This window comes from Neoarius graeffei, chromosome 9, assembly GCF_027579695.1.
Source record: "Neoarius graeffei isolate fNeoGra1 chromosome 9, fNeoGra1.pri, whole genome shotgun sequence".
Lineage (NCBI taxonomy): Eukaryota > Metazoa > Chordata > Actinopteri > Siluriformes > Ariidae > Neoarius > Neoarius graeffei.
In genome coordinates this window covers 47602080-47628025 of record NC_083577.1, presented here as the reverse complement: position 1 = coordinate 47628025, position 25946 = coordinate 47602080, and the positions used below count along the sequence as shown (strand labels likewise).

Sequence of the window (25946 nt, the reverse complement as noted above, 5' to 3'; positions counted from 1 at the left end):
GTCTCTAGTACATTTGTGTTCTCTTTGAACATGTGAGCAATGTCATCATTTGACTTTCAGTAATAAGGTAAAATGTAGAAACTGGTTTCAAGGGTTTACCCGCTTTTTGAAAGTACACACAGAGGATTTTGTGTGTATTTAATTACCAGTGATCTGAAACATATTTCTCCATTACTGTGTTATATCTAAGTCATTTGATCATCAAGCTTAACTGCTCCCGTTTGTTTTCTCTGAATGTTCTTCCCCCAATTCCAGCCTTAATTCTCCAAAATAGCTGTGCAGTTGACCATAGCAAAGCCCAGGTTTGAAACACTACAGCAATGTAGATTGCCTTATTTTTAAAACCACGTCTGATTTACCATTATGATGCATTCGCTATCTTCATCTGTTCAAATAAAAATCTAAAAGCATTTAGGCACGTTTGTTTGTGGTTTTGGTTTTAATGCACTTGCACATCCAATTCAAATTCGCACACCTAATGTCTAGTGAATTTGTACTTAGAACTATGAAAAAAGCATAAATAAAGATGAGTTTAAATAGCAAACAAGAAAGTATCCAGGCACCACAAATTTCCAACATTAGTAAATTGTTGCAATGCTGTTGTTGGTAATTACAGCTCTGAGACATCTATGGTAAGAAGTAATTAAGTTTTTGCAGCACTGTATTTAATTTTGGCCCATTTTTCTTGGCAAATCATCTTTAATTCTCTAAGGTTATAAGAGTCCGTCTAATGCACTCACCATTTTAAAATCCTTCATAAATTTTCAATAGGATTCAAGTCAGGAGATTGGCTCGACCACTAAGTTATTTGGGGTATATATTTGGGGTTGTCATCTTGTTGAAACATCCATCTTCTTTGCAGATTCAGTTACTTGGGTGATAAGATTAAATTCTCCTCTAATATATCCTGGTACATTACTCTAGTCACGTTTCTTTCAATGACATGTAATGCCGCAGCACGGTTTGCAGAGAAGCAGCGCCATATAATGTTGCTCCTATATCCAGACTCATTTGTCTAAATGCTTTTAAATGCACATTTCCATGCTTCTTTTTTTAGGATAAGACTTTTACATGGGATGTAGAACTTTTATGTGGGATGTAAGATGATTGTGATGCAGTTCATAGCGTATTGTTCTCTGTGTAACTGTTGTTGAGTGACTGCTGGCTTCACTCGTACTTTTCTTATCATCAGTCTTTGTGTACATTGTGAAATCTAACAAGGCACACAATTAGCTGTAGTTCTATGACCTTTCCACCTGTATATTACCAAACCAGTTGTACTGATGGGGATGTATAAAGTATTTACTATGGCTCTGTAGCTTTTTCCATTTCACTAATGTTTAATAAACCTTGAGAACTTTAGGGAACTCCTTCACCTTCACAGTGATTGCTACTGGATGCTAAACAATGCCTTTCATAATGACACCATGGTGTAACTTGTACAGGACCTTTTTTTTTGGCAGGTATATCTGGAACTTGATTTATTGTGAATACTTTTTGCCCAATCAATTTTGTTTTTTAACATTTTGTATACATTTGTACAATCCGAAATCAGAAAAAGTCAGGACAGCGTGTTAAAATTGAAATTAAAACTGAAAACAATGATTTGTAAATAATCTTTGACCTGTATTGCACTCAGAACAATAGAACAGTACAGTATTTGATGCTTTACCTCATGAATTTTTATTGTTTTCAAAACAAACACATTAAAAAAGCTGTAAAGCATTTAAAAGGACGGTAAAGCATTTACCACTTTACAATGCTGCCATTCCTTCTCACAACACTTAAAATGTGTGGCACATTTCAAAATGTGCCACACATTCTCTGTTGGGAAGAGAGAATACTGTAATACGTGCAGAATGTGGTTTGGCTTTGTCTTGTTGAAATATTCCTAGAAAAGATGTCGTTTTGAAGGCAGAATATGTTGCTCCAAAATCTCAATGTGCTTTTCTGCATTAATGCTGGCATCACAGAAGTGTATGTTACTTTTGCCAAGGGCACTGACACAACCCCATACCGTGACAGACCCTAGCTTTTGGACTTGTTGCTGGTAAAAGTCTGGATGGTCTTTTTTGTCTTTGGTCTGGAGCACATGGTGTCCATTTCCTCCAAAAAAGACCTGGAATACTGATCCATCTGACCACCATACAAAGTTTATACATGTTTCCACTGTGTGATGGTCCATCCCAGATGACTCTGAGCCCAGAGAAGTTGACGGTGTTTCTGGACACATTTAACATAAGGCTTCCTTTTTGCAGAGTAAAGTTTTAACTGGTATTTGTGGATGTAACTCTGTATTGTAGCTTGACAAAAATTTGCCAAAGTAATCCTGAGCCAATTAGGCCGTAAGGTGAACCCCGAAAAGTCTTTCAGAAACAAGATTCCGCTCCGACGTCTCCGAACTACATAATATCCAATTCTTAAAAATGGACGTATTATGAAATGATGTCATCAAAAAGTTCTCACCTTGTAATGCTGTCAATTTTTCGCACGAAGGCTTGAAAAAGCGAACTAATGTCATCGGCGCGGAATGATATTTTGGCACCGCGGAATAAGATTTCGCTACAGAACAGGTTCCACGGTTGCTGACGTAGCCCCATTTCGTAAACAAGAGACCAACATGGCAGCCGCCACAGCCTCGTCTAGCAGCAGTGGAGGAGAGGAAAGTTTGGAAATAACGGCAAAAAGGAGAAAACTTCTTGCACGTAAGCAGTGCTATATGCATATAGCTTCTGTGAAGCATGGAGTGACCCAGGAATTTACCTTCAAACGGTGGAATACATACCGGGACAGTATCCGACAGTGGCTGCAGTTGAGCGGTGAGAACAGGAGACTAGCCGAAAACTACAAACACTTTAGATTTAGAGTTTGACAAGATACCCGAGGATGCTGCCTTCCACCCTGCATGTTACCGCAGGTTTACGGACAAACTTGCTATTGAACGAGCGGGAAAGCGTATGGTGCGCGAGAAAGAAGGGGGAGATGAAACTCAAGACGCCGCAAGACCCCCCGAAGCTGCCCCCCCCCGAAGCTGCCCCCCCCCCGAAGCTGGCCCCCCCCCGAAGCTGCCCCCCCCCCCCGAAGCTGGCCCCCCCCCCCCCCGAAGCTGGCCCCCCCGTAGCTGCCCCCCCGAAGCTGGCCCCCCACGGAACTGCTAGTGTTGCCAGATTGGGGGTTTTAAGTGCATTTTAGCGGATTTGAACATGTTTTGGGCTGGAAAACGTCAGCAGTATCTGGCAACACTATAAGCTCTTCTTCATGACGACAACCGGAAGTGTACCAACACGATGGGGCGTGTAGCGCCACGTGTGGCTCGGGTGCATAATGCACCTTGCACAATAGCCCGATTTCACTTGTGCATGTAGGATTGGATTTCTCTGGCACCCCTGCTGGGACCCTTTGCTCGATTACCAACAGCAGCTCGATTTGGACGTGCATGTAAACGTAGTGACTGATGACTATCTACAGTGCTATCTCCCTCTGCAAGTGTGTTTGCATGCATGGATGTTATGTTTCAATGTTTGTATGCATGTAACGTGTGCCTTTATGTGAATATGCTACTGGCAAACTTAAATTCCTATGTAGTAATAAGCATGTCTTTCTGTCTGGCAAGGCAAGTTGCAGACTGCTGCTGACACTAAAGATGACCACAGTATTCTGGTACACATTAAGGACAAAGACTGTGTGGCTCTGGAGGTGCAGTACCACAAGAGCTGCTACCAGCAGTACACCAGATTTCTGAATGAGCCTGCTAGACAAGAGAAGGACAAGTAAGCCATGTACTAACTTCTCATACATGACCATAGAATGTTACTTGCTACTGTTCAATGTGAAGACAATTAGTCACAGCACTGTGTGTGTGTGTGTGTCTCTCCCCCCCCCCCCCCCTCCCCTTCTCTGTCACTGACACCTAGGTCATTGCCTGGATGCTGACCCCTGCCTTTTTGCACCGTGCCACAGGACTTTTATTTATATATATATATATATATATATATATAATTTATTATTATTTTTTGTGTATATATAAATTTGCATTTGTAATGTGTATATATCACTGTTTTGTTGTTTACATTTTCTATTAAAGTTTGCAATTTGCCACATAGTTCTGTTGTATGATGACTCAGTCTTGCATCTTCATTGTTGCTGCTGCTGCAGGTGCATAGTGCTGCCTAGTGCGTTTACCTACCTCTACTGTGCCGCTGCATAGGTAGTGAATACTTGAATCCCTGCCATTGTGCCTCTGAACTGAGCAATAGAACTGCAATATTATATATAGGTTGTATTATTATTATTATTATTATTGTGTATTATTATTCCTATGGACTCTTCTCCTTCCTGCACAATTTCTTAAATCTTGATCTGAAATCACACTCATTGCCTATATATTATATATGCCATTTTATGGCTAATCCATGGTGTGTATAGCCCACAATGGCGAGTCAATACTCTATTCCATTACTGCCTGTGTAACATTGTAGGTCTTTTTTTCAAGCAAATTGTTTTATGGTTGATCAGTACTTTATAGTTAATAACCTAAGAGAATGAATACATGAATGGTCCTAGTCATAGACCATTACACCATATTTTGTACTATAATAATGGTGATAATAAAAATTATTTTTATTCTAATAATAATAAACACTTCAATATACCACATATATGCAATATTGTCTTAGTGATGTATTTAAAGCACTATTTAGGACTTAGAAGACATTTCACCCACTTTGGAGGGTGTTTGAGACTTTTTCTACTAATGTGACTGTAATTACGCAAGCTGTCAGCTGATCTGTGGTCAAAAATCGGCAACGCGATTGGTCCAGACCGGTCACGTGATGTCCCGACACGTCATTTTTAGAGGAAAATAGTTCGCCACGCGATCGCTCGATGCGAGGAATTGACAGGATTATAAGGTGAGAACTTTTTTCGCCACACTTTCTAGTACTCATTCTTAGTTTTAAAATAAATATTTCATAGTTCGGAGATGTCGGAGCGAGATGAAACGAAAACGGGGTTCACCTTATGGCCTAAATGTGGTTTTATCAGCTATAAATGAATGATGGTTCTTGATGCAGTGCCATCTGAGGGATCCAAGATCACAGGTGTTTAGCTTAGGCTTGTGCCCTTGCCCTTTAGGCACTGAAATTCCTCCAGATTCCTTGAATCGTTTAATAATATTTTGACCATAGAGGGTGAAATATCCAAATCCTTTCATATCTTTCTTTGACGAACACTGTTGTTAACCATTTCAATTATTTCTTGATTATTACACATTTGTTGACAATCTGGAGATCCTCAGCCCATCTTTGCTCTTCAAAGACTAGGCCTTTCCTGGATACTGATTTTGTGCCAAATCTTGATTATAATCACCTGTTGACATCATCTGTTTCAAATCACATCATTATTTAAGTGTTTTACCTCATTACTAGTCCTAAATTGCCCCCAGCCCAACTTTGTTTTTTGGAATGTGTTGCAGGCCTGAATTGAAGGAATGGATGTATAGTAACGAATGAATTGAAGTTGACCAGATAAAACATGAAATATCTCGGGTTCATACTGTCTGCAATAAAATGCAAGTTAAAGTAAATTTAGAAATCATTGCTTTCTTTTTTTAATTTGTATTTTCCTTACTTTCCCAATTTTTTCTGATTTGGGGTTGTATATCAGATCGACCAAACATCCAGAAGCCCCTCCTGCTAGTAAGAGTATTCAGACATTTTCAGCAAATTAAGTCATACGCACTTCTGCCAGGCTACCCATACAACTACGCCATGGACCTGTTTAGAACAAACCTATGGAAGACTATATACATATATACATGGTAGTGATTTATCTCACCTTTTTGTTGTGATTGACATTCTGATTCTGACTTAACTCTCTATAGTTTCTGATTTTGCAATTTAACCAATTCTTTAAAAATTCAGTCTTATCAACATGGAATAAAATCTAATAGTTGTGTGTGTGTGTGTGTCTGTGAACCTCATCCTCCTAGCTAGCCTTTAATAAGTTCCAGAACAACTCTTCATCTGATCTGTTATTTATCACAGTGGCCCATGTCTAAACACCAGTTCCAAATGCTCGATTATCTATTTTTTAGTGTATACATTCTTATTTTCCTGTAATTCATTCTGCATTGATTTGACAAATTATTACAATATTTAAAACAAGGAAACATACGTGTAAACAAATGTGGCTATGAAGAAACTCAGACACTTTCCCATTAGTTGGTTGTCAGAAAGAAATATACATGTGTGTTTGTAAGGTTAAGAGTAAAAACTGCTACAGTAAATTAAAGTTGCTACAGTATACTGATAGATGTAAATATCATACAGTTTCACATTAATTAATGAATTCATCATTAGTTGCTGCTTAATCCTGGTCAGGGTCAGAGTGCATCTGGAGCTGGTCCCAGGAACACTGTGTGTCATCTGGAAATGCACCGGGATGCCAGATCATCATAGAGCACCACTACTTTTTAAATTAATGTCTTTTCAGAGAATGTTTTTTTATTTTTATTTTTTTACATCTTAAGCTGTTCACTTTTGTGACAGAAGAATCATGCTGTCCGGAAATGAGTGCAGCAACTTAAAGATTTCCACTTCTGGGTTTATTAAGTAATTTATTTATTTTGCAGAAAATGACTGCACTTGCCTGCTGGCTTTCATCACGCTGATGGAAGTATCTTCCTCCCTACTATCACCATCATCATAATCCAAAAATGGAAATCTCAGTATTTTCTATGTAGAATCAGTGGATGTCAGGATTAGTGGGAGTTGTTGGTGAGTGGGGGTGGCACGGTGGTGTGTGTGTGTGTGTGTGTGGGAGAGAGAGAGAGAGATTTTGGAAAATACAAACTTGAATCTGCACAAAACTAAAGCAACAGGTGGTTTTCTACTAATTCTGCCAAAACTAAGTATTTTGTGGTGTAGTGGTTAGCACTGTCACCTCACAGCAAGAAGGTTCTGGGTTCGAGCCCAGCGGCCAGCGAGGGCCTTTCTGTGTGGAGTTTGCATGTTCTCCCTGTGTCCGCATGGGTTTCCTCCGGGTGCTCCGGTTTCCCCCACAGTCCAAAGACATGCAGGTTAGGTTAACTGGTGACTCTAAATTGACCGTAGATGTGAATGTGAGTGTGAATGGTTGTTTGTGTCTATGTGTCAGCCCTGCAATGACCTGGCGACTTGTCCAGGGTGTACCCCACCTCTCGCCCACAGTCAGCTGAGATAGGCTCCAGCTTGCCTGCGACCCTGTAGAAAAGGATAAGCGGCTACAGATAATGGATGGATGGATGTTGGTAGGTGTGTATCATGACACAAGGATCTGGTCTGAATTTCCCCAAAGCATCGCAGTACAAAGATCCTCATTAAATGGTAGAGTGAGCAGCACAGTGAATGCTCTCTCTCTCTCTCTCTCTCTCTGTTAAGACACTCTTAGCGTTAAGAGGCTTTTGGAAAACCCAACACAGATCAATTGCTGCTTCTGCTGATTGATAAGTGGACATCCAGTGTGTGTCTGTCTGAGTGGTTGTGTGTGAACCTATGTGGATAATTGAACCATTACTGATTAGCCTCTTCACTACCTTTATCACAAAATATTCTGAAGACAGTAAGAGAGGAGGGGAATATTTAACTATGTTATATGATAAGAGCAAAGTTAAGCATCCTATACAATATAATTGAACGAAAAGTCCTGATACTGAACACACAGAAACATATTTGATACTTGATATAAATAACCCTAGATAATATAGCTACTGTAGCATATATTTTTTTAGCCACAATTATTTTGACTAAAATTTAACCCTAGGATTGGCTATACTTGCAATATACAGTAGGTCTTACAAAAGCATATCACCATTGATATATTTCCTGAGACTCATGATGTCAGAACAAAGAGGTCCATTTCTAATTCAGGTATACAAGTTCCCACTCCAATGAAGGTTTTTTTTTCTTTTTTCTTGACTAAAATTCTTCCAGGAATGAAGAAATCTGTAGCTTTAAGTCTCATATCCAGCCAACCTCTGATCATCTGTCATTTGAGAAGTTCACCACAATAACAGTACACCAGGACAGGACCTTCAAAAAGCCTGTGAATGATTTTAAAATGCTTTGCCTGTGCTTAGAAGAGAAACTCCCATGAACATCCTGTGTATATCTCAAGGCAATAGAAAACATTTTCTTTACCTTATTATTTTAAAAAAATGTTAGGAAATGTGGATTATATGCATTGTACTGTTTACATTTCTGTGCTTACCTTTAGGTCGTGCAGGTCGGTCTTTGGGGTTAAAGTGCTCTTCTTCACAGGTGCTGTTACTGTCAATCAGGTCCAGACTCCTGTTCAGGAATGTGCTGTTTATAAAACTTAAACACTCCAACAGCGCCTTCAGGTTCTCCTGCGGGTTCTCTAAATCCATGTTAACTTTTTTTTTTAATTAATTAGCCTCATGGATAATGCAAATTACTAAAAACCAAACCACTTTTTTTTTATTCAGCTGCCTTTTTTTCCCCTACTTCTGCTGATTCCCGAGTTCCCTGTGTTGCTGAAGGATCTTCTGTAGTGCACAGCCGGTATGGATGTGGTTCGAATCAGCCGCAGTGTGGCATCAGCTTGCGCGCTGCAGGTTTAAAGAGGAGAGAAGAGTGATCGAGACTTACTGACTATGCTGAGTATAACGGTACAAAATTGATATCCTTATTTGCATTCCGCAACGTGATTGGATAAAGAGCGAATTGCGTGAGGTACAGGAAAGTAGAACAACTTCAGAAGCATCTTGAGGGAAACAACTGATGGTGAGGAAACAGATAACACTGATCAGTTATTAAAAAAAAAAAAAAAAAAAAAAAAAAAAAAAAAAGGGCGGCACGGTGGTGTAGTGGTTAGCGCTGTCGCCTCACAGCAAGAAGGTCCTGGGTTCGAGCCCCGGGGCCGGCGAGGGCCTTTCTGTGCGGAGTTTGCATGTTCTCCCCGTGTCCGCGTGGGTTTCCTCCGGGTGCTCCGGTTTCCCCCACAGTCCAAAGACATGCAGGTTAGGTTAACTGGTGACTCTAAATTGACCGTAGGTGTGAATGTGAGTGTGAATGGTTGTCTGTGTCTATGTGTCAGCCCTGTGATGACCTGGCGACTTGTCCAGGGTGTACCCCGCCTTTCGCCCGTAGTCAGCTGGGATAGGCTCCAGCTTGCCTACGACCCTGTAGAAGGATAAAGCGGCTAGAGATAATGAGATGAGAATGAGATGAGTTATTAAAAAAAGCCCCACTGACGGGTGAAATGAATAACATTATTTTTTCGCGGTCCATCAAATCGTGCGCTCTGATTGGCTCGCAAGCAGTCTGGTATCCTACGATACGGATGCCGGTTACGGACCTTTGGCGACTTGCTCGTTAACAACAACAACAAACATAGTAGCAATTTTTTGTCAACATTTATTTGCGCATTTCTCAGTATAATAGAGTTCATTTTACAGCATGGATAGCGAGAATAGAATAGAATAGAATGTCTTTATTGTCACTATACACATGTACAATGAGATTAACAGCAACTCCAATCACAGTGCAAACAGCATAAAAATATGCAATATAAACACAGAACAAAGAATATAATGGGGGAAAAGGGGGTGCTATGTACAGTGTTGTATTCCACATTATGGAGTGGGGTATTGCACATTAATAGTATTGCACAGAGAGAGTCCAGGTATTGCACATTATAAGTATTATAAGTATTGCACAGAGAGAGTCTGGGTATTGCGCATTATAAGTATTGCACAGAGAGAGTCCAGGTATTGCACATTTTAAGTATTGCACAGAGAAAGTCCGGGTATTGCACATTATAAGTATTGCACAGGGAGAGTCCGTGTATTGCACATTATAAGTATTGCACAGGGAGAGTCCGGGTATTGCACATTATAAGTATTGCACAGGGAGAGTCCAGGTATTGCACGTTATAAGTATTGCACAAGGAGAGTCCAGGGGCTGGGGGGGGTTAGACTATAAAGTCAGTGCATATTCGAGTTCAGGGTGGTTATGGCTTTTGGAAAGAAGCTGTTTTTGAATCTATTTGTTTTTGTCTTGATGCACCTGTAGCGCCTCCCTGAGGGCAACAGGTCAAACAGATCAAAGCCAGGGTGGGAGCTGTCCTTGGTAATGTTCTTAGCTCTGCTGAGGCAGCAGGAGGTGTAAATGTCCATCACGGAGGGGAGACGGCAGCCGATGATCTTCTGTGCTGCCTTTACTACTCTCTGGAGCCTCTCCCTGTCTGCAGCAGTGCAGCTGCCATACCATACTGTGATACAGTACGTCAGCAGGCTCTCAATGGATGAGCGGTAGAAGGTCAGCAGCAGGTTGGAGTCTAGGTTGTACTTCCTGGGGACTCTCAGGAAGTGTAGCCACTGCTGAGCCTTCTTGATGACTGCTGTGATGTTCTCTGTCCAGGAGATGTCGGCGGAGATGAGAACACCAAGAAACCGGAAGGTGTGGATCCTCTCCACACACTCGCCATTGATATGAAGTGGGGCTAGGTCAGTGCTGTGCTTCCTGAAGTCAATGATGATCTCTTTGGTTTTCTTGGTGTTCAGAGCAAGGTTATTCTCCGAACACCAGGCTGCCAACTTCAGGACCTCCTCTCTGTAGGCTGCCTCATCTCCCTTCGAGATGAATCCAACCACAGTGGTGTCATCAGCAAACTTGACGATGAGGTTGTTGTTGTGGGTCGAATTGCAGTCGTGGGTGTAGAGGCAGTACAGGAGGGGGCTCAGCACACAGCCCTGTGGAAAGCCAGTGCTCAACGTGTGGGTGGAGGAGAAGTGGGGGCCAAGTCTCACAGTCTGGGGCCGGTTGGTGAGAAAGTCCTTTATCCAGGCACATGTGAGATGGGGGAGGCCGAGAGTGTCCAGTTTTCTGATGAGGATGTCTGGGATTATTGTGTTAAAGGCTGAACTGTAATCCACAAAGAGCATCCAGACGTAGCTCTGGCACTGCTCCAAGTGGTTCAGCACAGAGTGCAGAGCTATGGCAATGGCGTCCTCTGTGTATCTGTTTGCACGATATGCGAACTGGTGGGGGTCGAAGTCTGGGGGGAGGTAGTCCTTGATGTGCTGAAGAACTAGTCTCTCGAAGCACTTCATGATCACCGGGGTGAGGGCCACAGGATGGTAATCATTCAGGCTGGTGACGGGAGACTTCTTCGGCACTGGGATTATTGTTGCTGATTTTAGGCAGGGCGGGATGACTGCCTGAGCCAGGGAGAGGTTGAAGATCCTGGTGAAGGTGAGGGCGAGCTGATGGGCACACGCTCTGAGCACCTTGCCAGGTACTCCGTCTGGGCCGGTAGCTTTCTTGGGGTTCACTGCCAGGAGCATCCGTCTGGCATCATGCTCCTGTACAGTGAATGGAGTGGTGCAGAAACCGGGTGGGGGTGGGGGCGGGGACAGGGCTGGAGCAGATGAGTGCTGTTGGGATGTTTCAAAGTGAGCAAAGAAGCAATTTAGCTCCTCTGCCAGCGATGCACTCAGGTCTCCTGTTGACGCATCACAGCCTCTAAAGTTTGTGATGTCTTGTATACCCCGCCACACCTCCCGTGTGTTGTTGCTGGACAGGTGGGACTCTATACTCATCCTATGGTCCGCCTTGGCTTTTTTAATTCCTCTTTTCAGGTCAGCTCAAGCAGCTCTGTACAGAGCTCTTTCACCTGACCTGAAGGCAGCGTCACGGGCCCTGAGGAGTGAGCGGACCTGGCTGGTCATCCAGGGTTTCTGGTTTGGGAAAACCCGGACGTTTTTGTCCACTGTCACATTCCCGATGCAGAACTTGATATAGTCCAGTACCATTCATATCCTTATTTGCATAATGACAGTGTTCACAGCGAAAGTGAGTTTTACTACCCTGATGAAGACAAAATAAAACATTTCAGGAGAAAACTGAAAACCTGTAACTGTTGCTAACGCGGAGCAAAAACATGGCTGAATCCTGAATGACTCAATTTTGTATAAATAGAGGACTACATAGGCTGCAAAATGTAGTTTTTTTTCCTGCCATGGAAGTGCACTTGTATACTGAGGAGGAAGCCATTTGCATTACAGCCGTGAATGAGGATTCAAAATGTTGGCTCACCTTGGCTTTGTTTTCCCTTTTGGATGCTCTCATTTTCTGTTAGAATTTGGTAAAGAAAAAAAAAATTATTTACCAGCTTAAGGTCGGTCCGTATCATGAAATACCGTGACCGAGGTCTTGAAAATACTGACCATGGCCTCTGGGCCAAGGTCAGTATTTTCAAGGCCTTGGTCATGGTATTTCACGATACAGACCGACCTTAAGCTGGCAAATAATATATTTTTATCTCATTACAATGGCACCTTGGATAGCTTGACGGACAAAATGAGGCAAGAGTCACCATGGAACACGATGTTTGCGGATGATATTGTGATATGTGGTGAAAGTAGAAAGGAGGTTGAGTTGGGTTTGGAGAGATGGAGGGATGCATTGGAATGAAGAGGAATGAAGGTGAGCAGGAGCAAAACAGAATACATGTGCATCGATGAAAATGGGGATGAGAGTGTAGTGAAGATGCAAGGAATAGACGTAAAGAAAGTTGGTGAATTCAGGTAACTGGGGTCAACTGTGCAGGAAAATGGGGGCTGTGATAGTGAGGTGAGAAAGAGAGTGCAGGCAGGGTGGAGCAGTTGGAGAAGGATTTCGGGAGTTATTTGTGATAGGAAAGTCCCAGCAAAAGTGAAAGGTAAGATGTATAAGACAGTAGTGAGATCAGCTGTGATGTACAGTATGGATTGGAGATTGTACCCTTAAAGGAACAGTCCACCGTATTTCCATAATGAAATATGCTCTTACCTGAATTGAGACGAGCTGCTCCGTACCTATCCGAGCTTTGCGCGACCTCCCAGTTAGTCAGACGCAGTCAGACGTGCTGTCACTCCTGTTAGCAATGTAGCTAGGCTCAGCATGGCCAACTGTATTTTTTGGGGCTGTAGTTAGATGTGACCAAACTCTTCTGTGTTTTTCCTGTTTACATAGGTTTATATGACCAGTGATATGAAACAAGTTCAGTTAAAAAAAATTGAAACGTAGCGATTTTCTATGCTATGGAAAATCCGCACTATAATGACAGGCGTACTAACACCTTCTGCGCACTTCGGCAGCACATTGATATCTGAGCTCCGTATCAATGCGCTGCCGAAGCGCGCAGAAGGTGTTAGTACGCCTGTCATTATAGTGCGGACTTTCCATAGCATAGAAAATCGCTACGTTTCAATTTTTTTAACTGAACTTGTTTCATATCACTGGTCATATAAACCTATGTAAACAGGAAAAACGCAGAAGAGTTTGGTCACATCTAACTACAGCCCCCAAAAATACCGTTGGCCATGCTGAGCCTAGCTACATTGCTAACAGGAGTGACAGCGCGTCTGACTGCGTCTGACTAACTGGGAGGTCGCGCAAAGCTCGGATAGGTACGGAGCAGCTCGTCTCAATTCAGGTAAGAGCATATTTCATTATGGAAATACGGTGGACTGTTCCTTTAACAAAGAGACAGGAGGCAAAGTTGGAGATGGCAGAGTTGAGGATGTTATGGTTTGCAATGGGAGTGACAAGGTTGGACAGGATAAGGAATGAGCACATCAGAGGGACAGCACATGTGGAGAACTTGGGAATTAAGCTAAGAGAGATGAGACTGAGATGGTATGGGCACATCCTGAGAAGAGATGCAGAGCATGTCGGAAGGAGAATGTTGAGGATGGAGCTGCCAGGCACACGAAAACGAGGAAGGCCAAAGAGGAGATACATGGATGTGGTGAGAGAGGACATGAAAGTGGCAGGTGTGGTAGAGAAGGATGCAGAAGACAGGGAGCAGTGGAGACGAAAGATCTGCTGCGCCGACCCCTAATCGGGAGTAGCCAAAAGAAGAAGAAGAAGATTTCATTACAATGGCACCTGTGTCAATGGGGTGGGATATATTAGGCAGCAAGAGAACAGTCAGTTCTTGAAGTTGATGTGCTAGAAGCAGGAAAAATGGGCAAGTGTAAGGATCTGAGCGACTTTGACAAGGGCCAAATTGTGATGGCTAGATGTGGCACATCTTGTGGGGTGTTCCCAGTATGCAGCAGTTAGTACCTACCAAAAATGGTCCAAGGAAGGATAACTGATGAACCGGCGACAGGGTCATGGGTGTCGAAGGCTCATTGATTCGCAATGAGTACAAAGGCTAGCCCACATGGTCCAATCCCACAAAAAAACTACTGAAGCACAAACTGCTGAAAAAGTTAATGTGGACACCTTTCTGTTTTAGCCAGCATTAACTTTTTCAGCAGTTTGTGCTACAGTAGCTCATCTGTGGGATTGGACCACATGGGCTAACCTTCGTGCCCCATGTGAATCAATGAGCCTTGGCCACCCATGACCCTGTCACTGGTTCACGGGTTGTCCTTCCTTGGATCACTTTCGGTAGGTATAAACCACTGCTTACTGAGAACACCCCACAAGATGTGCTATTTTGGAGATGCTCAGACCCAGTTATCTGGCCATCACAATTTGACCCTTGTCAAAGTCACTCAGATCCTTAGGCTTGCCCATTTTTCCTGCTTCCAATACATCAACTTCAAGAACTGACTGTTCTCTTGCTGCCTGATGGTACCTGTTTTTAATTTTATGGCTGATCGGTGTACATCATTCATATGGATATTATGGAACATACAAAAAGCATCCCATCATAAGAGGTTACATTATCTGTAACCTCTTATCCTGTGCAGGGTCGCAGGCAAGCTGGAGCCTATCCCAGCTGACTATGGGCAAGAGGCGGGGTACACCCTGGACAAGTCGCCAGATCATCGCAGGGCTGACACATAGAGACAAACAAACATTCACATTCACACCTACGGTCAATTTAGAGCCACCAATTAGCCTAATCTGCATGTCTTTGGACTGTGGGGGAAACCAGAGCTCCCGGAGGAAACCCACACAGACACAGGGAGAACATGCAAACTCCACACAGAAAGGCCCTCGTCAGCCACTGGGCTCAAACCCAGGACCTTCTTGCTGTGAGGCAAAAGTGAGAACCACTACACCAGCGTGCCGCCCATACAAAAAGCAGTTAGCAAATTTCATTTCAAAGTATCAGACCTCGGCGGCATGGTGGTGTAGTGGTTAGCGCTGTCGCCTCACAGCAAGAAGGTCCTGGGTTCGAGCCCCAGGGCCGGCGAGGGCCTTTCTGTGTGGAGTTTGCATGTTCTCCGCGTGGGTTTCCTCCGGGTGCTCCGGTTTCCCCCACAGTCCAAAGACATGCAGGTTAGGTTAACTGGTGACTCTAAATTGACCGTAGGTGTGAGTGTGAATGGTTGTCTGTGTCTATGTGTCAGCCCTGTGATGACCTGGCGACTTGTCCAGGGTGTACCCTGCCTTTTGCCCGTAGTCAGCTGGGATAGGCTCCAGCTTTCCTGCGACCCTGTAGAAGGATAAAGCGGCTTGAGATGATGAGATGAGAAGATCAGACCTCACTTATCTAAAAACTGCATAAACAATTAAATGATCCTGTCTTTTATAGCTGATAGCTACCTTTGATTTCTCAACATTAAGTCAAGTAGACCTTATTTTCATTCCTGTCATCACAGACAGATGTAGGTGCTCCAGAATCATGGTGTTACAAGGAACATGAAACAATTATCAGACAAGTATGATAACACAATGACAGACAGTTCACTAATCAATAAATACACACATCAGACTATACAATAAACTCTCATAAACACTAAACCCTACAAAAACCAAACTATTCTTGCATAGTGGTACTCCTGATCATTTAAATCCTGTTAATTGTCCTGAGCAACAATATGAACATCTGATCTCATCTCATTATCTCTAGCCACTTTATCCTGTTCTACAGGGTCGCAAGCAAGCTGGAGCCTATCCCAGCTGACTACGGGTGAAAGGCGGGGTACACTCTGGACAAGTCGCCAGGTCATCACAGGGCTGACACATAGACACAGACAACCATTCACATCTATGGTTAAGTTAGAGTTACCAGTTAACCTAACCTGCATGTCTTTGGACTGTGGAGGAAACCGGGGCACTCGGAGGAAACCCACGCGGACATGGGGAGAATATGCAAACTCCACACAGAAAGGCCCTCGCCGACCACGGGGCTCGAACCCGGACCTTCTTGCTGTGAGGCAACAGCGCTAACCACTACACCACCGTGCCGCCCCAATATGAACATGTAAACTTGTAAACATGTGTATGGGGTTGTTAATGTTATGTCTCTTTTGTAAAGTGACAGAGTGCAGTGAGTTTACTGGGTAGAGCACCAGAGTGAAGTGATATGGAATGAAGTGAAATGCCTATGCATTGCTGTTTTTCATTTTTACATCTTCAACACAAAGCTACAATACTAGAGTAAAACACCATGCTACACCACCGCCACATTAAAAACCCTTGTTTCAGTTCCATAATAAACTCTAAACACTTCCAAACAAAACAGTGAACGTTTTATTAAACATGATGTAATTGCTCTGCCATCTAGTGTTCAATTTTAGAAGACAGACCTTTTTGCTACTGTTGTTTTGAGGAGAAACTTCACTTTCTCCTAAACCTGTTTCTAATTTCTTGTTCACATGTCTAGATACAGATTGTGCAACTTTTCACTGTGTCCTCTTGGCACGGATTCTGTTGCAGGTTATAATACAAGTATACTCTGGATAACAGTCAGTAGCATGGCAAAAAAGTAGCTAAACAGAGCATCATAATTGTGATTTCTTCTAGCTGTTATAACTGAGATTCATGCCTGGGGAGAGTGGGTTGTTGCCAGGGTTTAGATTCACGAGCATGCTACAGACACATTAAAAGGGTTTGTTACAAGAATGAAGAGTGGGAAGAATGTTTCCTGTGCAATAAAAAGATAAAAATGGCACATGATATGGAGCAAAATACTGATTAGTGGGCAGCAGATGGGCGTATACGATCCAGTGGAGGTTCAGTGGTTAAGGTTCTGAGTTAATGTTTAGAGGGATGCAATTTCAAATCCCAGGACTGCCAGAATGCCACTGCTGGGCCCTTGAACAATAACAATTAACTTATACAGATGCTCAGCTGGTGTGAATGTGAGTGTGAATGGTTGTCTGTGTCTATGTGTCAGCCCTATGATGACCTGGTGACTTGTCCAGAGTGTACCCCGCCTTTTGCCCGTAGTCAGCTGGGATAGGCTCCAGCTTGCCTGCGACCCTGTAGAACAGGATAAAGCGGCTAGAGATAATGAGATGAGACGAGATGCTCAGCTGTACACTCACTTGCCACTTTAATAGGAACGTGTTCTTGATTCTAAGCTCCCTCTTCTTGGCTGCAGGCGTGGAACCCAGTGTGGTCTTCTGCTGTTGCATGCTGAGATGCTTTTCTGCTCACCACAGTTGTAAAGAGTTGCTATATCCTTCCTGGCAGCTCCAATCTGGCCATTTTCCTCTGACCTCTCTTATCAACAAGACATTTCCACCAACAGAACTGTCACTCACTCAGTGTTTTTTTGTTTGTTTGTTTGTTTGTTTGTTGTTTGTTTGTTTGTTTGTTTGTTTGTTTGTTTTTCACACCATTCTGTGTAAACTCTAGAGACTGTTGTGTGTGAAAACCCCAGGAGATCAACAGTTTCTGAAATACTCAAACCAGTCCATCTGGCACCAACACCTATGCCACAATGAAAGTCACAGAGATCACAATTTTTCCCGTTCTGATGTTTGAAGTGAACATTAACTGAAGCTCTTGATTTGTATCTGCATGATTTTATGCATTGCGCTGCTGTCAAGGGATTAGCTGATGAGAGAACTGCATAAAACAGCAGGTGGATGGGAGTTCCTAATAAAGTGGCTGGTGACTGTATCATCAGCTTATAAATTTCATGCATCAGTAAAACTTTTTTTTTTTTGCTGTAAACCCCTTCAAGGTAACTGCAGATACATTCAGAATCAGAATCATTTATTTGTCATTGTAAAACATTGTAAGACATTGTCACAACGAAATTTAAAGTGCTACTCCTTGCATAGAAGTATACATTCATACACTTACTCACGCCATACTCTCATACCAAACTCATACTGATACATGCACATCATAGGACAAGTCACATCAGAAACAGTATAAAAATAGATATTAGGAAGTATAAAAAGAGATTTTTCCCCCCTTTTTCCGTGATCAAATTTTTATTTAGTTTTCCAAACTTGAAAACTGCAGTACATTCTCATCTCATTATCTCTAGCCGCTTTATCCTGTTCTACAGGGTCGCAAGCAAGCTGGAGCCTATCCCAGCTGACTACGGGTGAAAGGCAGGGTACACCCTGGACAAGTTGCCAGGTCATCACAGGGCTGACACATAGACACAGACAACCATTCACGCTCACATTCACACCTATGGTCAATTTAGCCTAACCTGCATGTCTTTGGACTGTGGGGGAAACCGGAGCACCCGGAGGAAACCCATGCGGACACGGGGAGAACATGCAAACTCCACACAGAAAGGCCCTCACCGGCCACGGGGCTTGAACCCGGACCTTCTTGCTGTGAGGCGACAGCGCTAACCACTACACCACCGTGCCGCCCACTGCAGTACATATTAATAACAAATACAAAACATAACGACAGACATAAAAAAGAGGATGTGAAAAATAAGAGAAAACACAATAGTTTAAAAAAAAACTAATAATTTGGTTGTTATTAAATATTGGGGATTCAAGGTGCCATGGGCAGAGAATAGCATATGATTTCTGGGAGTTACGCCAAATCTGAATTACGTGTGAGATAAGAGGACCAAACCTCAGCTGACATTGTTTGATAGAAATGTTTGTGAATATAACATCCTGGAGTCTCCAGGGGAAGACCAGCTGTTCCTCTAGCACACGCCAGGAGACTGCGGCCCTTGGATTAAACCAATTAACCAAAGGTCTTCATGAAAAAGACCAAAAGTATTATTTAAAATTTGGGACCGCCAGCCCTCCATCCATCCATCCATCCATCCATCTCCGTTGCAAAGTAGACATTTTAAGTCTTGGCCGCTTATTATTCCAAAGAAATTTAGACAATTGAATTGAGCTTCTTCCAATACCCATTAGGGGGAGGCAAAGAGAGCACTGAACTAACAAAATTAACTCTAGGTAATATATTCATTTTAATGATTGAAACACGGGTTTGAAGAGAGTTGGGCAGGCATGTCCACCTACTGAGGTCCTGTAGAACCTTGTTGTATGTGTTTGTGTAATTATGCTTCACCGTCTGGTTTAAAGTGGGGAATATTTCTACTCAGATATTCAACCATGGAAATGCCTGCTGGAAGATGAGCTGATTTGGCAGCCTCATTAAGGGGTAAAAATGCAGATTTCGGCCAATTAATCCTAAAGCCTGAAAGGTCACCAAATTCTTCAAACACTCTAAGCAACTGAGTTACAGATGAGGAAGGGTCACACATAAAAATAAGTACATCATCCGCATAAAGAGAGATATGGTGAGGTGTACCACGGATGGATATGGGAATAATATTCTGTGACTGTCTTATAAATTGAGCTAACGGTTCAAGGGAAAGGGCAAAAAGCCCTGGACTCAAGGGGCAGCCCTGTCTGGATGATCTTCCAACCAGAAAGGGTGATGAGCAAATTTTACCTGTCAAGATCATAGCTGATGGAGCAGTGTAAAGAACCTTAACCATTTGAATAAACCCATTCCCTAGTCCCATTGTCTCCATGACAGCCCATAAATACGACCATTCCAGTCTGTCGAAGGCTTTCATCGCATCCAAAGACATGACTGCTGCTGGCGTGTCATCTTTGCTAGCATCAATAATATGTAGTAAACATCTGAGGTTATCAGTGGCTAGGCGACCTTTTATAAAACCATTTTGGTCACAATGAACTAGAGATGTCAAATAGCTCTGTAATCGGCGAGCCAGGACTTTGGCATAGATTTTAACATCTGCACCAAGTAGGCTTAAGGGTCTGTAACTGCTGCAGTCAGTTCTGGTTCTTTATCCTTTTTTAGTAGTAGGGAAATGAGAGCCATATTGACATCCCTGGAGAATCTGCCCTGCCCAATCAAGTATTGAATCATAGAAAGCAATAGAGGGCCAAGAATGTCCCAGAAGGTTAAATAGACCACAGGGGGAATGCCATCCCATCCAGGTGCCTTGCCCCTCTGCATGTTGAGGGCCGCGGCTTTGAGTTCTTCTAAGGTAATAGGCTCAGCCAGTTGTGTGGAATCGTTCTCTGTTAAACATGGTAATTCAACCCTGTTGAGAAATGCTTCATATCTAGTTTTATTAAAGCTTACTTCTGATCTATATAAATCAGAGTAAAAAGATCTGAATATCATTAACCTTTTTAGAGTCAGTGGTCATTTGCCCCTGCTGGATCTTAATGGCTGGGATATCTGCAAATTGCTCAGTAGCACGAATTTGCATAGCAAGCAGGTGGCTAGGTCTAGATCCATGAAAATAATATTGTCTTGTTCTGTGCAACAAGAATTCTGAGCGCAGTCTAAGAATATAATTAATTTATTTTCTAACTACTTTCACCTGTAAGTCTAATTGTTCAGTTTAATTAGACTGAAGTGAAGCATTCAGATTAGCATATAAACCTTCCAATTTTTCAAGTTTTGAGAGGCGCACTTTACATTAATTAGATGCAAATAGTGTAATGTGACTCCTGATGAAACCCTACACCAGGAACTGGAGACATTCACAGGAACGGTGCTGGACTATATCAAGTTCTGCATCGGGAATGTGATAGTGGATAAAAACATCCGGGTCTTCCCAAACCAGAAACCCTGGATGACTAGCCAGGTCCGCTCACTCCTCAGGGCTCGCGATGCTGCCTTCAGGTCAGGTGATAGAGCTCTGTACAGAGCTGCTCGAGCTGATCTGAAAGAGGAATAAATAAAGCCAAGGCGGACCACAGGCTGCGCATAGAATCCCACCTGTCCAGCAACAACACATGGGAGGTGTAGCAGGGCATTCAGTACATCACAAACTTCAGAGACTGTGATGCGCCAACAGGAGACTGGAGTACGCCGCTAGCAGAGGAGCTAAATCGCTTTTTTGCTCGCTTTGAAACATCTCAGCAGCACTCATCTGCTCCTGCCCTGCCCCCACCACCACACAGTTCCTACACCACTCCTTTCACTGTACAGGAGCACGATGTCAGACGGGTGCTCCTGGCAGTGAACCCCAAGAAAGCTGCCGGCCTAGATGGTGTACCTGGTAAGGTGCTCAGAGCGTGCGCCCACCAGCTCGCCTCTACCTTCACCAGGATTTTTAACCTCTCCCTGGCTCAGGTAGTCATCCCGCCCTGCCTAAAATCTGCAACAATAATCCCAGTGCCGAAGAAGTCTCCCGTCACCAGCCTGAATGATTACCGTTCTGTGGCCCTCACCCCGGTAATCATGAAGTGCTTCGAGAGACTAGTTCTTCAGCACATCAAGGACCACCTCCCCCCAGACTTCGACCCCTACCAGTTCGCATATCGCACAAACAGATTCACAGAGGACGCCATCGCTATAGCTCTCCACTCTGCACTAAATCACCTGGAGCAGCAGCAGAGCTATGTCAGCATACTCTTTGTGGATTACAGTTCAGCTTTTAATACAATAATCCCGGACATCCTTATTAGAAAACTGGACACTCTCGGCCTCCCCCTCCCAATAATTTCACATGTGCCTGGTTAAAGGACTTTCTTACTAACCGGCCCCAGACTGTGAGACTTGGCCCCCACTTCTCCTCCACCCGCATGTTGAGCACCGGCTCTCCACAAGGCTGTGTGCTGAGCCCCCTCCTGTACTGCCTCTACACCCACGACTGTAGTTCGACCCACAACAACAACCTCGTCATCAAGTTTGCTGATGACACCATAGTGGTCGGACTCATCTCAAAGGGAGACGAGGCAGCCTACAGAGAGGAGGTCCTGAAGTTGGCAGCCTGGTGTTCAGAAAATAACCTCACTCTGAACACCAAGAAAACCAAAGAGCTCATTGTTGACTTCAGGAAGCACAGCACCGACCTAGCCCCCCTCTACATCAACAACGTGTATGTGGAGAGGGTCCACACCTTCCAGTTTCTTGGCGTCCTCATCTCCGCCGAGATTTCCTGGTCAGTAAACATCACAGCAGTCATTAAGAAGGCTCAGCAGCAGCTACACTTCCTGAGAGTCCTCAGGAAGTACAACCTAAACTCCAACCTGCTGCTGACCTTCTACCGCTCATCCATTGAGAGCCTGCTGACGTACTGTATTACAGTATGGTATGGCAGCTGCACTGCTGTAGACAGGGAGAGGCTCCAGAGGGTAGTTAAGGCAGCACAGAAGATCATTGGCTGCCCTCTCCCCTCCCTGATGGACATTACACCTCCCGCTGCCTTAGTAGAGCTAAAAACATTATCAAGGACAGCTCCCACCCTGGCTTTGATCTGTTCGACCTGTTGCCCTCAGGGAGGCACTACAGGTGCATCAGGACAAAGACAAACCGATTCAAAAACAGCTTCTTTCCAAAAGCCATAACTGCCCTGAACTTGGATATGCTCTGACTTTATAGTCTATTTATTTTATTATGTGGCTCTCCTCGTGCAATAATTTATAATGTGCAGTACTTTATAAGGGACTCTCTCTGTGCAATACTTTTATAATGTGCAATACCTCACTCCATAATGTGAAACACAACACATTCACCCAGTGGCGATTCTAGGGTCTAGTGGGGCCCCAATCAGAAATTCATTGGGGGGCCCCACCACCGCCTGCCCACAACAAAAAAAACCAACATAAATAAAGTATGGTCATGCTAGCGCGAGTGAAACAAGACTAGCACCATTTGCACTACATCATTCATTATCAACGGTAGGGAAAAATACTATTGTCTCTGTTCATTATTATTGCTACTGACTTACTACCATCTTGCTTTCTTCTCCCCTCGTCTTCTTTTTTCTTCTTTCTTTTTTCACTCCTGGATGGATAGTTTCTCTTCATAATAATTTAGCCATGGAGATCTACCAACACGCAATATGTGCACGTTAATAGCCTACAGGGTTTCCGATTTGTGCAAACATGTGGTTGCACGCGCAGGAAGGGATCCCTCTGCAGACTGCAAGCGCTGATTGCTTGAAGACTTTTGTCACTCAAAAATGTGGTCACACAATTGGCTGCTTAGCATTTTGTTCCTCCCAACAGCTTATTGTAAACGGGAAACCCGTGAGAGTCAGACTCAGCGAATGACTTTTCAAAACGCAAATTTCGATTCTTCTTCACTCTTGACTCGCAAATTTCTCTATCAACTGCTGTGCAAATTTCGACTCTCTGTCGCCACCTGGTGGGGGCCCCAAGCAGCTGATTGGCTTGCCTGGTGAGAAAAATTGCCTCTGCATTCACCTCACCTCAGGACTGTGCACCTTACATACAGCACATGCACCTCAGGACTGTGCACCTTACACACAACACATACACCTCAGGACTGTGCACCTTACACACACCTCAAGTCTGTGCACCTACCTTACCTTGCAATACTTCATGTGTACTTCATAAATGTGTAATATTTTATTTTATTTTATAATGTGAATCTCTCGTGCAATAATTTATAATGTGACTCTCTCTGTGCAATAATTTATATGTGCAGTGAGCAATACCTCACTCCATAATGTGTAACACAACACATACACCTCAGGACTGTGCACCTTACCCCCCTTACACACTCCCCCCCTCCCCCCCTCCCCCCCACACGCTGTTTTGCACTGTTATTGGAGATGCTTTAATCTCATTGTACATGTGTATAGTGACAATAAAGACATTCTATTCTATTCTATTCTATTCTATTCTATTCTATTCTATTCTATTAATTGTATCCCACAATATTCTGGGGTCTTCCACTGAATCCACATTAAACTCTAAAAACTCAGTGAGTTTCTCCCTAAATTGCAAACAGAAGTCATCATTTTTCAGTAATGTTGTGTTAAATCGCCACCTAGGAGCACGAGAGGAGAGCTTATTAAATGAAGCAGTCAGAAAGATGGCTTTATGATCAGACAAAGCTATGGGTAACATGTGTACGTCAAAGCTACCAAAAAACTGGGGGAGGCAAATAAGTAGTCAATTCTAGAAAACGTCTTATGTCTTGAAGAAAAGAAGGAAAAATCTCTCAAAGAAGGGTTGAGCATGCGCCACATGTCAACAAGACCAGTATTGCGAGCCCAAGACTGCAGAGCAGCTGAGGCCTGTCTCTGGAGCACCTGATCTATCTAAGGCTGGATCCCATACAGCATTAAAGTCTGATCCCACTATAAACATATATACATATATATATATATAGCAAACATATATATGCTGTAGCATAACGTCAGTGAACATAGTATCGAAATCTGCATCAAACTGGTTAGGCGCATAAACTGACATCAAGGCAATTTTCCTGTTAGAGTATTCAGTTTTGGCAATAGTTATCCTCCCCGATGAGTCTGCCCATATGCCAAGAACTTTAATATTTAAACTACGTTTAGCCACTATGGCCACACCCCGTACCTTGGTACTAGCAGAGGAGGATGCTATGACATGATAGAATTTGTCAGATATGCCGCTTTTCCACTACAAACGCGGCTGAGCCGTGCCGTGCTGAGTCGAGCTGAGTCGAGCTGAGCGGGGCTGTTGGAGTTGCATTTCGACTACAACCGCGCTGAACCGTGCTGGCTGGAAGTGGGTGGACACATTGGGTGGAGTTAGCGAAAGTGGGTGGACGTCACGTGATGTCGTTAAGCAGCGCAAACAGTGACATCAGTGACAGTGGCGGAACAAGTCAGAGTCGGGCCGGGGGCGGGGCAAATGACCGGGCCCTTTATTAAAGCTTATCATAACATCATTTTAGGCTACAAATGTCCGCAACTGCGGTGTTTACCAATTTCAACACTACCGGGTGCAACTATGTTATTTAGTACATCAAGTCCTTCAAACGAACATGTAACTCAGAAACAAAAAAACATTAGGATACTGTACATGGCTCATAATAAAACATCAATAGCCTATACTGCGCACATTATTTGAAGGGCATACGAATGAGCGCTCAGAGGTTGCAACGGTGACAGGAAGAGTCAGAAATAAAAGGAGGGCGGTGCAAACCTCACTGAATGCACTGTGTTTACCAATTTCAACACTACGGGGTGCAACTATGTTATTTTGTACATTAAGTCCTTCAAACGAACATGTAACTCAGAAACAAAAAAACATTAGGTGACATACTGTACATGGCTCATAATAAAACATCAATAGCCTACTGCGCGCATTATTTGAAGGGCATACGACGAGCCTTGCGCTCCGCGAACTCGTCCACGATGCTCTGTATGTCACTGATTCAGTGATCTTTTAAGCGGTAGTCTCACGACCCGGATAGTAAACAATAAACATGGAGGACATGGAGTCGTTAGTGTTGCTGGTCTTGGTGCTGTGGCTTGTTGTCACCGACAACGCGGACAGATACTGGCAAGAGCATATAGATGAGGCGAGGCGCATAAGGCTTCAGAAATTCTCGTAATTCGTAATTTTTCTTCTTCCGGGTTTGCGGTGTTTACAGATCCCAGCGCGCTCGCGGGGCGTGTGTGGGCATGTGAGGACACTCCTCCTCACCAATCAGTGCACAGGGGAGTGTCTGCTCACGCCCCCAACCTCACTCGGCACGGCTTGGCTCGCTTCAGCCCCACTCCAAAACGATGCGAGTTTTAGGGGCTAAGCAGGGCTGAAACGAGCTGAGTCGTGCTGGTTTTTGGTAGTCGAAACGCGAGCCGTGTCGGGCTGAAGTGAGCTGAAGCGAGCTGAAGTGAGCTGAAAAAGGGTAGTGGAAAAGGGCCATTAGTCTCCTAACATCAGCCTTCAGAAGGTGAGTTTCACTCAGTAGTGCTATGTCCACCTTTTTCCTCCTCAATAAGCCAAGGACACTAGTGCGTTTATGTGGAGCATTAAGCCCACC

The 25946-nt window shown here is 43.6% G+C and overlaps 1 protein-coding gene across 2 annotated transcripts in view; it reads right to left on the bottom strand.

The window, feature by feature from the left end:
* The window catches only part of cckbrb (cholecystokinin B receptor b), a 35316-nt gene extending 26742 nt beyond the window's left edge, over window positions 1-8574 (bottom strand). For both annotated transcript variants that reach the window (XM_060928737.1, XM_060928738.1), the window contains exon 1: window positions 8248-8574. In XM_060928737.1, coding sequence (XP_060784720.1) covers window positions 8248-8407 — 160 coding nt within the window. In that variant the 5' untranslated portion in view covers window positions 8408-8574. The remainder of the gene's footprint in view (window positions 1-8247) is intronic.
* Window positions 8575-25946: the final 17372 nt, after the last annotated feature.